The sequence below is a fragment of the Nyctereutes procyonoides genome, unplaced genomic scaffold (assembly GCF_905146905.1).
Source record: "Nyctereutes procyonoides isolate TBG_1078 unplaced genomic scaffold, NYPRO_anot_genome, whole genome shotgun sequence".
NCBI lineage: Eukaryota > Metazoa > Chordata > Mammalia > Carnivora > Canidae > Nyctereutes > Nyctereutes procyonoides.
The window spans coordinates 65,789,516-65,805,688 of NW_026575052.1; the positions used below are offsets into that span (position 1 = coordinate 65,789,516).

The window sequence follows — 16,173 nt, forward strand, 5'->3', positions numbered from 1 at the left end:
GAAGCAGGCTCCTGCAGGAAGCCTGATGTGGGACTCGATCCCGGGACCATGACCTGAGCCAAAGGCAGATGCTCAACCACTGAGCCACCCAGGTGTCCCACTGAACAACATTTTTAAATGTTCACAGGAACAGCATTAGCTTGAGTTTAGTGACTGTTAAATATACATCATTGTTTTGTATTCTAATTATATATGTACAGAAGTATATACTCCAACTCATTCCAAAGAGAAATAGAAAACACAATAAATACAAAATTTAAAAGATTTATAACTGTACCTTATGCAGCCATTTTTAGAGGTTAATTATACTGTGAAAATATTAATTGGGGTCACACTGTGCATGATCTTTTGTTACTTAATTTTTTATTACTATAAAATAACATAACCATGTATTTTATGTGATTAAATATTCTTTTAAAACATTGAATTAATGCATACATAAAATTCTAACATATAAAGGCCCAATATTTAGTTCAATTAATCCCCTATTTCTTGCTAATTCTATCTTTGCCACCTTATTTTTTTTAAAAAGATTTTATTTATTCATTCATGATAGACATAGAGAGAGAGAGAAAGGCAGAGACACAGGCTGAGGGAGAAGCAGGATCCATGCAGGGAACCCGACGTGGAACTCGATCCCGGGACCCCAGGATCACACCCTGGGCTGAAGGCGGCACTAAACCACTGAGCCACCCAGGCTGCCCCTTTGCCACCTTATTTTGATTAAAAATACTGTTGAAACAAACATTCTTTTACATAGGTATTTGGTATCTGACATTTCCCCCAATTCTACATTTTCATCCCTCTGGAGACAAACCTTGCCTCATTAACAATCATTCTCCAGTAGCCCTCCCTCTTTACTGCTCTCCCAACCCTGGGCAACCACTAACCTATTTTCAGTCTTTATGGATTTAACCATTCTGGGCATCCCACATAAACAGAATCATATGATATGCAGTCTTTTGTGACTGGCTCTTATACTTAACATGATGTTTTTGAGGTTCCTCCATGTTGCAGCATGAGTCTGTATTTCATTCCTTCCAAGGCTGAACAGCATTCCATTGTATGGATAGACCACAGTTTGTTTATCCATTCAGCAGTTAATGGACATTTGTTTGTTTCTACCTTTTGGTTATTATGAATAATGCTGCGGTGTTTGGGGACAAGGTTTTGTGGGGATGTATGCCTTCAATTCTCTTGGGTATCTAAGTAGGCATGGAACTGATGACTGATATGGTAATTTTACGCTTAACATATTGAGGACCTATCTGACTGTTTTCCAAAGAGACTGCACCATTTTACCACCCCACCAGCACCACAATGAGAGTTTCGATTTTCCACATCCTTACCAACACTTGTTATTGTCTGTCTGTCTGTCTTTAGCTATCTTAGTGGGAATGAAGTGATAGCTCATGATGGTCTTAATTTGTATTTCGCTCTAATGATGCTAAGCGTCTTTTCATGTGTTTCTTGGCCATTTGCATATCCTATTTGAAGAAATGTCTATTCAGATCTTTTGCCATTTTAAAATTAGGTTATATATCTTTTATTGTTGAGTTTGTAAGAGTTCTTTTATATTCCGGACACTATCATGGGCATAAATTTCTATTTCTCTTGGGTAAATATCTAAGAGTAGAATTGTTGTTTGGAAATTATAACTCTATGGATTACCATAATCATAATCATCGTTATTATTTTTTATAGGACCCCACTATCCTGAGCACTGTTGATAGACTGATTGATTACTTTATGATAGGACATCAGACCCAATCTAGAAAAATCAGATGTGTTCAAACTATAACTGAGAAAGGAGTCAATACAAGAAGCCAGAGATGTTCAACTTGGAAAACAGCAGCTGCCCCCTGAAATGTAAAGGAATCCACACTGTAGTAAGAGAAAATGAAGTTGTCATGCAGAAAGCAATAAAAAGAGAAGGGGGAAGGAAAGAGAACATTCTGAAGGATTCTTGTTCCTGCTTCCACTTGTTCTGGAAGCCCATGACTCCCCTTCTTATTTTTAAATCTTCCATTGATGAGATAAGATAACCCAGTATTTTCTTATAAAGTCTACTTTATATCAAAGCGAACCGGAAGATAATCTATCACATTTAACTGAAAGAATCTTGTTGAATACATTTTCTTTCCTTACATATCTGTACATTAAAAATTCCCTTCTCTTTTTTGAATGTATTATCTAAAGAAAATTGATCTTAGGAAGGCTTTTGGCTCCTTAGCTAGGTTTCTACACAAAATAAATCTTAATCAATCTTAAGTATCAAGATATATTTATGAAATAATCTCAAGGAATTTCTTCATTTTGAAAATCCTGGAATAGAAATGCTTCTAACTGGGCGTAAATCTCCAAGCTACAAATGTGAAAGACTTAACTTCAATGACCATATCATACAAGAAGTAATATGTTATTGGACAAATAGTACAAAAAAGAAATACATTAAACTCAGATTCATGGTTTGAATTCTCCCAAATTATGTACCTTAATTATAACCTCTGAACTTGTCTTCTAGACACCAAATTTTTCCTGGAATTTTAAAAATTCAGAGTAGGTGAGTTTGAGAATCAAAAAATACTATGCCTTAATCATAAAAATATCATTAGCTAGTAACAATACATAAAGTTCTAACAGCAAAATCACAGAATGAATGGAAATATTCCTGATGCTAGATTAAAAACTTGGTTGCACTTTGATCAAATGGCTTGCTATGCAGATATTCATTAAGTATTAGAGAGTTTTTAAGTTGTTCACCTAATGATATAGACTATCACAGTGGTGGTTGTCTTAGGAAATCATGGAAAGGTTGTGAAACATAAGGTAAAGTGTGTCATATACTTGATCATATTTCCAAAACATCAATTAAAAGAACTAGTTCAGTTCTAGAAAGTTCATGAGATAGTAGTATATCTATATCGGCAAAATTCTGTATCTTACCAAGATACAGAAGGCAAAACTTTTAAGTGTTTATAAAAGATCTGTATTCAACAGTAAGAAAGTTGATCCGGGGAGAGGCAGAGGAAGTTGAGAGGAGGTTTTATAATTTTTATTTTTGTAGATGGCAAGAGAGTATCAAATAACTACACCATTCAAAATGATCTGCTCATTCGCACAGCCTAACTCAATAAATTATGAAAGTAATGATGTTTGGCAAGTTGTTTAAATGATTAAGACATTCTTAAATCCTTTCCAATAGTGATTTCTTTAAGATAGAATGTCCTTCCAAATTTTATCCCTAAAAAATTCAGACATTACATAATATCAGAATTTTTGAGACTACCTGAAGTCTAAAAATATATCAAGGTTTTGCATAAACAAGGTACTGTACATGAAAATGAAATATAACTATGTCAGTAGGCATGAAGTAATTCACACATATACATGTTTTTCTCAAGCTCTACTTATCATATCATTGCATTAGATTAAACAGATCAGCCTGATTTTTCAATGACAAGATATTTGGTGGCAAAGACCACTGTCATCAGAAAACAATATTAAACACCTTTCCATAATCATTGGGGGGACCAAATGAATACACAGTCAAAATACACACAAAACTCTCAAGTAGAATATAGTTAAATACAACTAGCATGATTGCCCTCTAGGGAGTGAAACAACGAAGTTAAGGTTTGAAAAAGTTCTTCAAGGACCAAGATAAATATAAAAGTTGAATTTATGGCCAACAGGTTACAGTTATTAGACATATGAGAACCTGTCAGGAAGAGAAGTAACCTGAGATTGAATGATACATTCTCCTTGGACTAGAGCCCATGCCATAAGAAAAGGAACTCCAGTCATTCTTAATTCTATCTTTAGTAAATGATTTGACATATATTTACTACTAAATCTATCTATCTATCTATCTATCTATCTATCATCTATCTATCTATCTATCTATCTATCTATCTATCTATCTACTAATCTCTGAAGTGTAGAGCTATATCCTCCAGGATTTGTTTTTATGATTATTTTCCATCTTTCTAAAAAAAAGACTTTAAGAGATGTTTATTGTTTGAAATGGCTAAGGCTTTTTCCTATGTATTAAAATATAATTTTCATCATATTCTTCTAAGATTTATTACAGAGCAATGTTCAATATTCTGAATTGCATCATGATTCCAAGAACTTGGAGAGAATTGAAAGGAAAGCAAGGATGAATAATTCAGCAAATAACATAAACTTGTGAAATTGAGGCTCAGAAATTTAGGCTTTTTCTCTAGAGCCATAAATAGAGGGGCAGAGGTATCAAACAGGACTAACAGATAGGGGAAAATCATTTGGGTTGGAATATTTTAATACTGTAGAGAAGATAGTCTGTACAGCAAAGCAGCAAAGGACTCTGGGAGAGGTATGGGAATCAGGGGGTAGCAATGCCTAATTAAGAGTAGTGTGGAGACTGGATTGCTCAATGGAGGAATGAGTGAGTGGGACAGAGAAGCATGGACCAGTGCAGAACTCAACTCCACAGGATGTGCAGGCCAAAGTTTTAGAACACAGGCAAGCAAGGAATCCCAAATAACCCAACTGCTTGGCCAATTTGAAGAAACCATCAATAGGAACTATTTCAAAAGAAGCATTGCCTGATGCTTTCTAAAATAATAAGTTGTGAAATGTACCTACACTCTGATTTCTTTAGAAACAAGTAAAGCAAGAGAAGAAATGGTAAGTAGTTGGGTAATGCCATTAAAAACAACAACAACAACAAAACTTAGATTACATGGTGGGGGGAATGTGAACTAAGCTGACAAAACCTAATTATTGGACTTCTTGGTGGGGAAAAGGGCAAAAGGAAAAATCTAAAGCTAAATTTTCTTTTCCATTTTATTTTATTCTTTCCTTTATTTTTCAAATATTTTATTTAAATTCAATTTGCCAACATATAGTACAGCACCGTTCTTTTCCATTTTAATTTTACATTGGGTATAGCCTGTAAACTGGGACTTCAAGGAAAATTTTTAAAAAGTTAGGTAAATATTACAAAAGACTTACCATCTGGCTGCTCTGTTAATCTAGCCCTGTTCTTCTGAGGCCATCTCTAGAGGACAGTGAGCGAAAGCATTTGTCCTTCTGTTTCTCTGCACTGTCTGTGCTAAGGTGCTGCTCTACTATTCAATTCTAATCAAGAGATACTTGGGATCTAAGAGAAACAGAGTTTAGAATTTGCCTCTGTAGGATCTTTTTAGTTAAGAATTTCTAAACTTTCATTCTCACCAAGGTGAATCAATGTTATTACTGAATTTTAATGACAGAAAAGTCAATATAGAAGGCAATCACTTGCCACAGGTTGGGATCTCATCTGCTAAATGCTTTATCTATAAAGTAAAAAAATAAAAATAAATAGCCTATAATCTTCCCAGCAAATTCAAGGCATCTATCTGGGCACATGAATAATGAAAACACAGAAATGCACTTTTCCATCCTTCAATATTTGGGAAAATTAAATTAGTATTTATTTAACAACCTCTGATGACAAAATAAGCACAAATATTGACAGTTTCTCTTATGTTTTGTAGTTAGTTTTTGTGTGTTTCTGGTGTTTCACTTTTGACGAAAAGAAACATTTTAAATTTGTCAATTTTCTATTCTATTTTAGAAATTTTGATGCCACTGTTAAAAATCCCAAAAAGCCATCTCAATCTTGAGATGACATTTAGAAAAAAAAATTTGCCTTTCCTCAAAGAGAAATTTCTTCCATGGCTTTTGATTGATATCACTGGAATTTTTATATACTTCATCAGTGACTATATAGAAAAGATGAGAAGTCTGTACTAGTATTGGAATAGGAATGATGAGAAACTTAAGCCAACATAAAATATCATAACATACTTTTGGAGCAACTTAACTTTAGTGGAATATCAGTCACTGAATCTTTGTAAACTCCCTGTGGTGAAAACACCAGCATGTAGTTGAATAATCAGTATGCTAGTCTGAATAGTAAAACCTTTCCTAACCAGCAGTTGGTGTTTGGGAGACACAACTATGAACAAATATATGTCCCTACTGTATTCTGTAATCTGAGATAGCCCATCTTTTTTTTTTGCCAGATCTATCTTTCATGCTAATGGCCCCAAAAGAACAGATCTAAAACCCTCATTTCTGCTGAGCTCACCATTGGCTCTGTTGGCACGCTGGGCTCAGAAATGCTTAGACATGCGGACAGTCTTTTAGAAGTAGTTCCTATGGCCTAGAGCAGCTAGAAAGGCCAAAGCTCCTGAAATTTCTAGGAGCAGTTTCAATCTTATTACAATATACTGAACATGAATTCCTCAGGCTCACGTAAGAAGATGTGGAAAGGGGGACGTCTAGGTGGCTCAATGGATGACTGTCTGCCTTCAGCTCAGGCATGATCCTGGGGTCCTGGGATGGAGTCCTGTGTCAGGCTCCCCAAAGGGAGTCTGCTTCTCTCTGCCTCTCTCTGTGTGTCTCTTATAAATAAATAAATAAAATCTTTTTTTTTTTTTAAAAAAAAAGAGTGTGTGTGGAACATTATTTTTACTGTAGCTAATGAATCTCTAGCTTGTTAAAAGCTAGAGTACGTTCATGTACTCAGTGAATGTCGGCATTGGTATGATTAGTGGTAAGAATCTAATTATAAGGCAAATTTGATTAATATTGTCTTTTTTTTGGGAATCAACATAATTCAATTAATTTATAGCCAGAAATTACTGACTTAAACATGCCAAGTACCTATAACCCTGAAATGTCACAAGACATTATCAGAAGTCTACCACCTTATTTTAAAAAAGCCAACTCTTCAACTGGGTGAGGATTAGCCAGTAACTTAATCTGGAAAAACCAAGCACCTGTTCCCAGGCAACATACAATAAGGATGTATCTGGAGATCCTGACTCGTGGCAGCAAAAATAACAAAACTGTGTGCACTCTGATGAATTATAGGTTCACAAAACAGGCTTCCACAGCATTATCTTTTATAACTACTATTTTATATTTTAAAAAAGTGATTATGAAGGAGAAAGATTAATTTTCAGAAAGTCACATAACTAGTATGTGGCTGACATGCCATCAAGACCTATCCTAAAATGCTGTGCTCTCTCCCACTACACCCCACACCAAGTGTTCCAGGGTATGCATACCCCTTAATCCCACTGGTCAACTAAACTCAGGAACTACTGCTTGGAGTCAGTATAGGTTCCTTTGTAATAATACCTACATCACTGGTATTGGCAGTGTTTTTTGTGGCTATGTTATGTATATTTCACCAACATCTCCTTTTTTAGTCTAAATGATATTGGCATATGGCATTCTTGTGTTTAGGTAATTTAATGAGAACAAATGCACACACAAATGCAGAATGCAAGCCACATGGCTTTCTCCTGTTATTTAAGTAACTTTTTTCTGGTTAAAAAGATAATAGAGGATGTATAAAGAAAATACATATCACCCATAAATCTCTGCACAGTGGTAACAATCCTTAAAGTACAGCTGAATAGCCTTACATATATGTTATTTTTAAATACGGAATTGGGTCATTTTATATAGCCTGTTTTACCTTCCTCTAATACTTTATACATTGTGAATGCATTTTTATATTACTGGCATTTTGTGCTAGCAAATGCTGAAAAGATATATTTTACTTCGTATTCCATTTTTTACAGTGACATACATCAATTCATATTTGGCATTCTAGCAAACACACGTGCCAAAATTTACAACTTGTAGAGATGTAGGAAAAGGAGGTCACATAAAAAGGATAAACTGAGAGATGCTTTGTATAATTTATCAATGTGAGTACTGACATGTCATTCTTATTTTTATGAAACATAAATTTCCTGAATGCTGAATACTGTAGGACACTTCGTTAACTGTAACTTTTCACTGGCATGGGAGACTAACCCAAACAGGAAGGAATTCTGATTATGCAGAAGTAGCTTGACAAATTTACACACTAAGTGTAATTTAGAAATGGAAAGTTAATTTGTAAAAAATATTAATATGGCTGAGTGGTTGAAATTACTCATCTTCCTGAAGAGATCTTTTTCCTTAACTGTGTCCCAGCAGCTCCAAAACATCAAGTTTGTGTCTATTATGGTCAGAACTAGCCCAAATAAACAGGCCTACTGTCCCCTTTGTCAACACTCCATTTCCAGGAGCTAGGGGATGAACTCAAAGGGGCACTTGTAGTTACAGAGTTGACAATCCCTATGGGATTGTTGAAGATCAAAGAAAGAAATGAGATGAAAGGAGTTCCATGTAATACTGAATCAAATTAGAGTGCAAACATTTATTAATTATATTCATTTTATTCACTCTTTCAACATCTATTGAGCAACTACTTTGACTCAGCAATATAGATGCTCTTGCTAGTTAGTGTTTGGTGTGTACATGCATGTGGGTGTGTGTCTGGACAAGGCACAAGTGAATACATCAAAAACAATTATTAAGATGTAATAATTTTCAGACTTTTTTTTCTTTAAACAATTTACATGATGCTTGTGTTCTTAAAGCTCTTACATTACTTTCTCATTTCTGGAGAGAATATACAGAATGGGTTCTTAAAATATTGGATGGAATTTTAATCAAAATATTCTGACAGTTTTAAATATTTCCTTCAAATGGTGATTTTTACACTACCTCTGCCTCATTTATTAAGAATCAGTTGTAGGGGTGCCTGGATGGCACAGTTCGTTGAGCATCTAACTCCTGATTTGGGCCCAGGTCATGATCTCAGGGTCACAAGATGGAGCCCACATTGGGCTGTATATATTCGGTCATGGAGTCTGTTGGTGATTCCCTCTCCCCCCCATGCCCATCCTGCTGGTGCTCACTTTCTCTCTCTCTCTAAAATAAATAATTGTTTTTAAAAAAGAATCAATTGTAATTTATATAAGAATAAACTTACCTTCCAAATGGAAAGACTCAAAAGTCAAGAGGACCAGGGACAGAGGATCAGCCTCTATGATGTAGGTGCAATTCATGTTGTTGTCATATTGCCTTGGGTAGTTTGGAGAAAGGATGTAACCTGAAGGGTTCGTGAAATTACCTCCACATCCTACGTGAGAGGAAAAAAGGCATCATCAGAACATTTGTTCTCACGTATAGTATCTTCTCATCAGATTCTCCAGAGACATATTCCCTGAGATACTCCAGATGGAAGAAACAATAACTAAAGGGATAGGGTTCTTTTTTTTAAGGGACGGAGTTCTGATTTTAAAATAAATATATACACAACATGAGAACATTCTATATGTGTTAAAATATGCTGCAGAGTTTTGGGCTAAGTAGTAAGAAATTTTACCACAAATTCATTGCCAATCACTTACTTAATTTGAAGATAATATGAAAGGAAAACTTAGCAAAGACTGAACATGATTCATGTAAATAAAGAGATAAAACAAATGAAGTGATTTTTACTTGATGAGTACCACTTAATGTTTTTTTTTTTCAAGTAGGTTCTCTGCCCAATGTGGGGTTTGAACTCATGACCCCAAGAAAAAGAGTTGTATACTCTACTGACTTTGAGCCAGCCAGGTGCCCGCCACCTAATAGCTTTAAAATATTTTATAGTAATATTAGAAAACTATGCTATTTTCACCAGTATTGTAATCTGGCCATAAAAAAATAAAAAAATAAACAGAAACCGCTTTTAAAAATTTGACTTTACTAATGCCAACTCTTATCAAATTCTCGCATGAATGATTCCCTGGTGTCAGCAATAAAGAATCATCCTCTTAGTGATGTGGGGAACAAAGGCAAAAGAAATGTAGAAAAAATGAAACTTCCTTACAACTTGCAAGCCCACTGAGAAGTCCTTGAGACAGGCAGTGTCCTTCCTCAAGGAGCTCAGCTTCCTCGATGTGAATACTTTGCTAGAGGCAAAAGGCAACCTTAGCTTGACATTAACTGGAGATGTCCTGTAAGTCTTCTTTAACACAGAAAAATCCCTTTGGAAACTTCCTTTATCTCTACTGCTCCTCTCTGCCCACCCCCTACTTATGTTGGCAATCATCCTCCAAGCATATGGCCCACTGATACACATCTGAAGAGTCTCATGACTAAGGTTTTACTAGACAGTAGTAAATGACCCCTCAAGATCCTAAAAACCTGGTTTCCAAATTCCTTCGAGACTTCTCTTATTCCTAACCCTCTCCCAACCTGAAAGTATATAATCGGTCACTCCTCACAATCCCAGTGAAGCTCTTTCCGCCCATGGGTCCTGTCCCCATGCTTTAATAAAACCAACTTTTTTGCACCAAAGACATCTCCAGAATTCTTTCTTGACCATTTGCCCTAAACCCCAACATTTCACATTATTACCACTAAAATGACATTTGTTTTCTTAGAACTGCTAAGCAGTTAATCCACATCACTCCCCGACCTATCACATGAAAATCTCAATATCCTTCGACACTTTTATCAGAACGCACAGTTCTGAGCACATGCACACACAGGAACCAATCGAGGGAGGGCCTGGAGGTAGGCCCGGGCTGGCCTTTCCTCTCTCCCTTGATACCGCCCCATCCTTCACTCGTGTCTGAAATACCTAGTCGCTGCATCACTCTAATTCCTCTCATTAGACTTTTTCCTAAACAGCAGTTTGCAAATGAGTAGCGACTCCACTAAATGCAGCCAACAGGCACCCATCGTTGCTCCTTGGACTTGAAACTCCCTACATTTCCCACAAATCAGTCTGTAAGCAGTAGTGGGAGAAGAAAGAGAAAATCCTGAAGAAAGTGGGACCCAAAGTTTACTTACTTTGAGAATTATCTCGGTGAGAACAGACACATGCAAGTCCCCACCCATGGAAACTGAGTTCAGGTGGGCCGAGTGAGGCTGCCAACAGAGCAGTCAGTGGGTTCTGCAGGCACCAGTGATTTCCATGTGGGGGTCAATGTGCTGCTTACCAGGCACATGGATTGTCTACCAATTACCACTCCTGGGGCTTCTGCCTCATTCCTGCCCCTCCTCTGAGTCTTAGGCTTATTTATAGATGTCTACCAGTGGCGCTCAGGCCTTCTGTGTCATCTCTCCATTGGCCCACCACTGAATTCAGCTCCACTCTCTTTTTGAAGGAAAGGTGTACTCTCAGGATTAAGCAACCTACCCACACTCTCCCCAGTGGACCCCCAGTTCCAGTTTACCCTGGTGCAGCCCCCTGCTCTTCTGCAAGCCTGCCAGGTGCAGCCCCACCCTCTCAAAGACCTCCCGGGTTGGTTTTTGGTGCTACTTACGGCTCACAAAGGATGCAGAGAAGCCCTGGGCTGGGGTTTCCTGAGACTGGAACACGGCTATGAACACGTTTCTTGGTGTGAGGATGGAGCCAGGAGCCACGTTCCCACAGCCCGTGGCTAACAGGGACTCAGCGACTTCCTCAGTCCCTGCCCACACCTAGCAGAGCCATAAACATAACTTAATGCTTGATGTTTTTCCCTGTCCACAGTTTAGTGTCCTTAGGTGGGAAAATAATAGAACTCAGGTATATACAGACCTAAACATGATAGTAAATGAAACATGCAAAATTGTAATTTTTTTCTTTGGAGAATAGTGTTTTAAGCTGCTTTTTAACAGCATATCCCATTCTTGACTCTTCCAAGGAGACTGTGTTCAGTTTTGTGTAGCTAGGCAGTGATTTCTAAGAAAAAACAAATATTACTCATTTTCTTCTTACCTTCTTCTACCTGGCCTAATCCAAGTAAGATTACTAGGTGTCAAGGGGGGCAGAGCAGCAATGTGTGCTACTGTGAGGCGATTGTGACAAATCAACATATTTGTAGAGCATGAGGCAACTGGACAGGAATTCCAAGCATGTGTGTCACTAGTATGAATTGGAATAAATCATAGAAGACTTCCTAGGCAGTGTTCAATTTTAAGATTCATTGTGAAGAAAGAATGAGATTCAGCCACTAGGTGCTATTGACTAAAAACTCGGTTGGCAACTCCCAAGTTAGACCTAGGCTGTCCTTTCATTGGCCCAGCCACTTCAAAAGAAATAAGTTGTATGCCCATTTGAAAAGTAGTTGCCAAGGAATACACTGTGAGCATCAAAATTCCAAGTCAAGCCAATCCTAACCATCCTAATCATCCTAACCGGAGAGAAAAATATTAATCATAGAATCACAAATTTAAATGCAAAGTTTCAGTTATGAAAGGGATGATAACAGGGCTATTGAGAGTATATAACAGGGGGCTGTACCCCTGTAAAGCGGAGGATGTGCCTTCCTAAAGACGCTCCTGTGGGAAGGGGCGGGGTACTTCAAACTGAGTAAGTTGCCAGGGAGTTTGCAGAGTCCCCGCAAGCCACGGGGTTTGTTAGAGATCTGTCTGACCACTGTCCTAAAATGGACAGGGGCCACTGGAAAACTTACAGCTCTAGGACACCTAGTTTTTGGAGATCATTATAACATGGAAAATTGGAGGAAAAGAGAGGATACTGGGAGATCAGCCAGGAGAATTTTGCAGTCGTTCAGACACAACAAGATCACAGAATTTAAAATGTTGAGTCACTCAAGGAAAATATTGATATTAGGTGATTACTGAGGAAAAGAGACCATTCAACATGTTTAGCCAGGGACAACCCACCTAATTGAGTGAGTCTTGACCAGGAGCAATTGTGCCCTCCCCTGGGGACATTTGGCAATGTCTGGAGGCATTTTTGATGGCAATATTTGGTGCAAGGGGTAGCATGTAGTGGGTAGGGGCCAAAGGATCTGTAAACATCCTATAATGCACAGGACAATCCCCATCCTCACCACCAGCTAAGAATTACCTAGCCCAAGAAAGTTAAATGGGTCTGAATAAGTCTTCCCTATTGGACATTTTCTTCACACCAAATTATACAAAATTACTCTTTTGAACAGATCACTTTCAAGAATATTCCCCAAAGAAAGCAATAAAATAACAAGCCATTAAAAACATTTCTGTGAGCAGCTCGGTCCATAGGAAGAGGTATGAAATGGCACTGATTCATGGCACTGATGTACTATTTCTCAGTTCTTTAAAGTTGTATCATTTCCAGTGATTTTCAAACACTGGGTATCCAGCTGTTGGTTATATTACTGGTTAAATCATGTTTGCCATTTATTAGATATAGGAGGGGTCTGTGATGGGACCTGTTGAGAACAAAGGCACAATATTCCACCAAATACCTAAAATCAAAAATGTCCCAGGAAAGAAACACACACTTCCAAATTTCTGTAATATCCTCATTAAGCCCCCCAATCCTACACCTTAACTATATAAGAGAATAGTTTATATATGCTTTCTACTCACATTTTTTAAAATTATACATATGCCTTGCTGAGAGATAGTTATCTGCACACACTATTTTTACAACCTTACTGAAAAGGCAAAGTGACAGCTAAAACTTTTAATAAAGAATCTCAAGTGCTTTAATTAAGAACTTCAAGAATGATCAAGTGCTTATACTTTCCTAAAGTCATTAATTATGGATCTGACATCCTACCTTTTGGCCCAGGAACAAAAATATTGTAATGAAAATAATGGTAAAGAGTTAGTCAATATTCATGGCTGCCTTGTCAGTCAAGAGCTCATTTCACTGCCTATTTGACCCAGGACACATCAAAACCATATTGGACCTACAGAATGTCATGAAGTTGTCATTAAGTCAAAAACTTTCTGACTTTTATTAAAGTTTTGCATATTTCAGGTGGGCTACACATGATATTTTATCATTCTATTTCTTAAAAAATTATTACTTATTAAGAGATGTACAGATTCACATGCAGTTATAAGGTATAATCTAGAGAAATCCCTTGTACACATTCCCAAGTGTCCCCCAACATTGGCATCTTGCAAAATTATAGTATAATAATATAACCAGGAGGTTGACATTGATGCAGTCCAATGATCTTACTCAATTTCTCAGTTTTAGTTGTATTCATGTGTGTGTGTGTTCAGTTACGTACCACCACGTTCAAGATGATGAATAGTCCCAGTACCATGAGGGTCCCTAGAGTTGCCCTTTTAGGATCATACATAATTCACTCCCACACCCCCATCTTTCTAACCTATGGCTGTCCTCCACTTCTAATGATTGTTATTTCAAAAACATTATGTAAATGCAATAGGAGACTATGTAACCTTTGGGTATTGGATGTTTTCACTTGGCATAATTCCTTGGTGACTTATCTAAATGGTTAGTCTGTCAATGGTTGTTTTTGTTTGTTTGTTTGTTTGTTTGTTTGTTTTACTGAGGACTTGTATCCTCCGGTAGGTATGTGCAAAAGTTAGCTTACCCATTCACCTATTGAAGCACATGTGCACCGATTTTAATTAGGGGCTATTAACAGATAAAGCTGCTATGAACATCTGTATATGGGTTTTTATGTCAACATTATTTTCATTACTCTGGTATAAATGTCTAATAGGGCAATTGCTGGATCTTATGGCAAGTGCATATTTAGTTTTATAAGAAACTGCTGAACCATTTTAGAGTGTCTATACCATTTTACATCCCCACTAGCAATGAATAAGTGATACAGCTTCTCCACAACCCCGCCAGAATTTGGTGTTGTCATCATTCTTTATTTTAGGCATTCTGATAGGTGTGTAGTAATCTCTCATTGTGCTTTTAATTCTCATTTTCCTAATGGCTAGTGACGTTGAACATATTTCTATTGCCTATTTATCATCCATAAACCCTCTTTGGTGAAATATCTGTTCAAATCTTTTCCCGATATTCTAGTGGTATTCTTTGTATTTTTGCTGCTGGGCTTAACTGTTCTGTATATATTCTAGATCATAGCCTATTGTCAGATAGGTGATTTATAAATCTTTTCTCCCAGTCTGTGGCTTGTCTTTCCATTCTCTTCACAGAGGCTTTCACAGAACACAACATTTTTAATTTTGGTGAGGTAAGATTTATGTTTTTCTTTTTATGGATCAGTTTTTAGGTGTTTAGTCTAAGAAACATTCATCTACCTCTAGGTTTTGACAAATTTCTGCTATTTTTTCCCCTAAAAGCATATAGCTGCACATCTTGCATTTTAGGGGGTTTCTATTTTGAGTTAATTTTTGTACAAAGTGTGAGGTTAAAGGTTGCTTGCTGGACCTGGTCCCTCTTGCAATCTCTGCCCACCCTCTTCAATGTCTCTTGGCAGAATCAGGAAGCTCAGGCCTGGTAGGGGAAGAGTGCTTCCCGGGCCACTTAGTTTGGGCAGGGCTCCAAATGGATCTCACCTGCCAGTTGTGTTGGCTTTGCCAAATGTCAGAGGGATTCCCACTCAATCAAGAGGAGAAATGGGCCTAAATAACTTTTCAGATCCCATTTGTACAACCGAGTAACTTGCAAGGCTTTACATATGCCTATACATTTCATGTTTACTCAGTCCCTGAGAGAGAGTTCATTTGCTTCATGAAAAAAGCAGTTAGGAAAAGTTGCATTAGATGTGTTTTATTATACACATGTTTTATAAAAGTACAGGATTTTTATTTAACCAGAAAGCATGGATCAGTTAAATATGGAACATAACTGGGAAGATGATACAAAATAATAGCATCTACAGTAAAAAGCCACTACTATTCATTAGGTGGCTTTGTGTTCCAAGTACTGAGCACTATTTGTGATATTATATCATATTACCTCTAATGCTTAAAACAGTCCTACTAAAGGACAAATTGTTCTCTTCATGTTATGGTTGAGAAATTAAATCCAAATGTTTAATTAGCTCACAGGGGAATATGCAGGTGGTAAATGCATAAGATATGAATGGAGTCCAGACTACTGTGAACTTAAGGCCAATGTCTTTCTCCCTAAAAGGCGGAAAGATCTCTTAGAGATATATAACATATGAGATGCAAAATAGCACAATCGGAATAAATTTATCATACAGTCATCACGATCAGAAGTCGATGAAAAGTCGATGCCATATAAGCAGTATTTGGAACTTTAAAGGAAGAGAGCCTTACTGACTGCCCCACTGCCGTAATTTTATAGGAGTCTCTCATGGTCTTTTCAGCATGTGGGCTCTTGAGACCCACAGGGGAGGCTGGCACTTGCCACATCTCTAGCCTTCTGTGATTTTCATAGCATACTTTAAATGTTGCATGTAATGGGGCTTACATTTGTTTTGTCCTTGAGGATATTAGAAAACAAAAACAAACAAAACAAAAAATTAAGAAAGCAAGCAAGCAAGCAACAAAAAAATCTGGCCTTCCCTCTTTAGTTTCCACAGAAAGGAAGAACCC

At 37.1% G+C, this 16,173-nt stretch overlaps 1 protein-coding gene across 1 annotated transcript in view; it reads right to left on the bottom strand.

Moving 5' to 3' along the window:
- CUBN (cubilin) overlaps positions 1–16,173 on the bottom strand; it is a 259,424-nt gene that overhangs the window by 51,176 nt on the left and 192,075 nt on the right. The window contains exons 55-56 of the mRNA XM_055332630.1: positions 11,199–11,355; positions 8,870–9,019 (exon numbers count right to left, since the gene is read on the bottom strand). Of these exons, the coding sequence (XP_055188605.1) occupies positions 8,870–9,019; positions 11,199–11,355 (307 nt within the window). The remainder of the gene's footprint in view (positions 1–8,869; positions 9,020–11,198; positions 11,356–16,173) is intronic.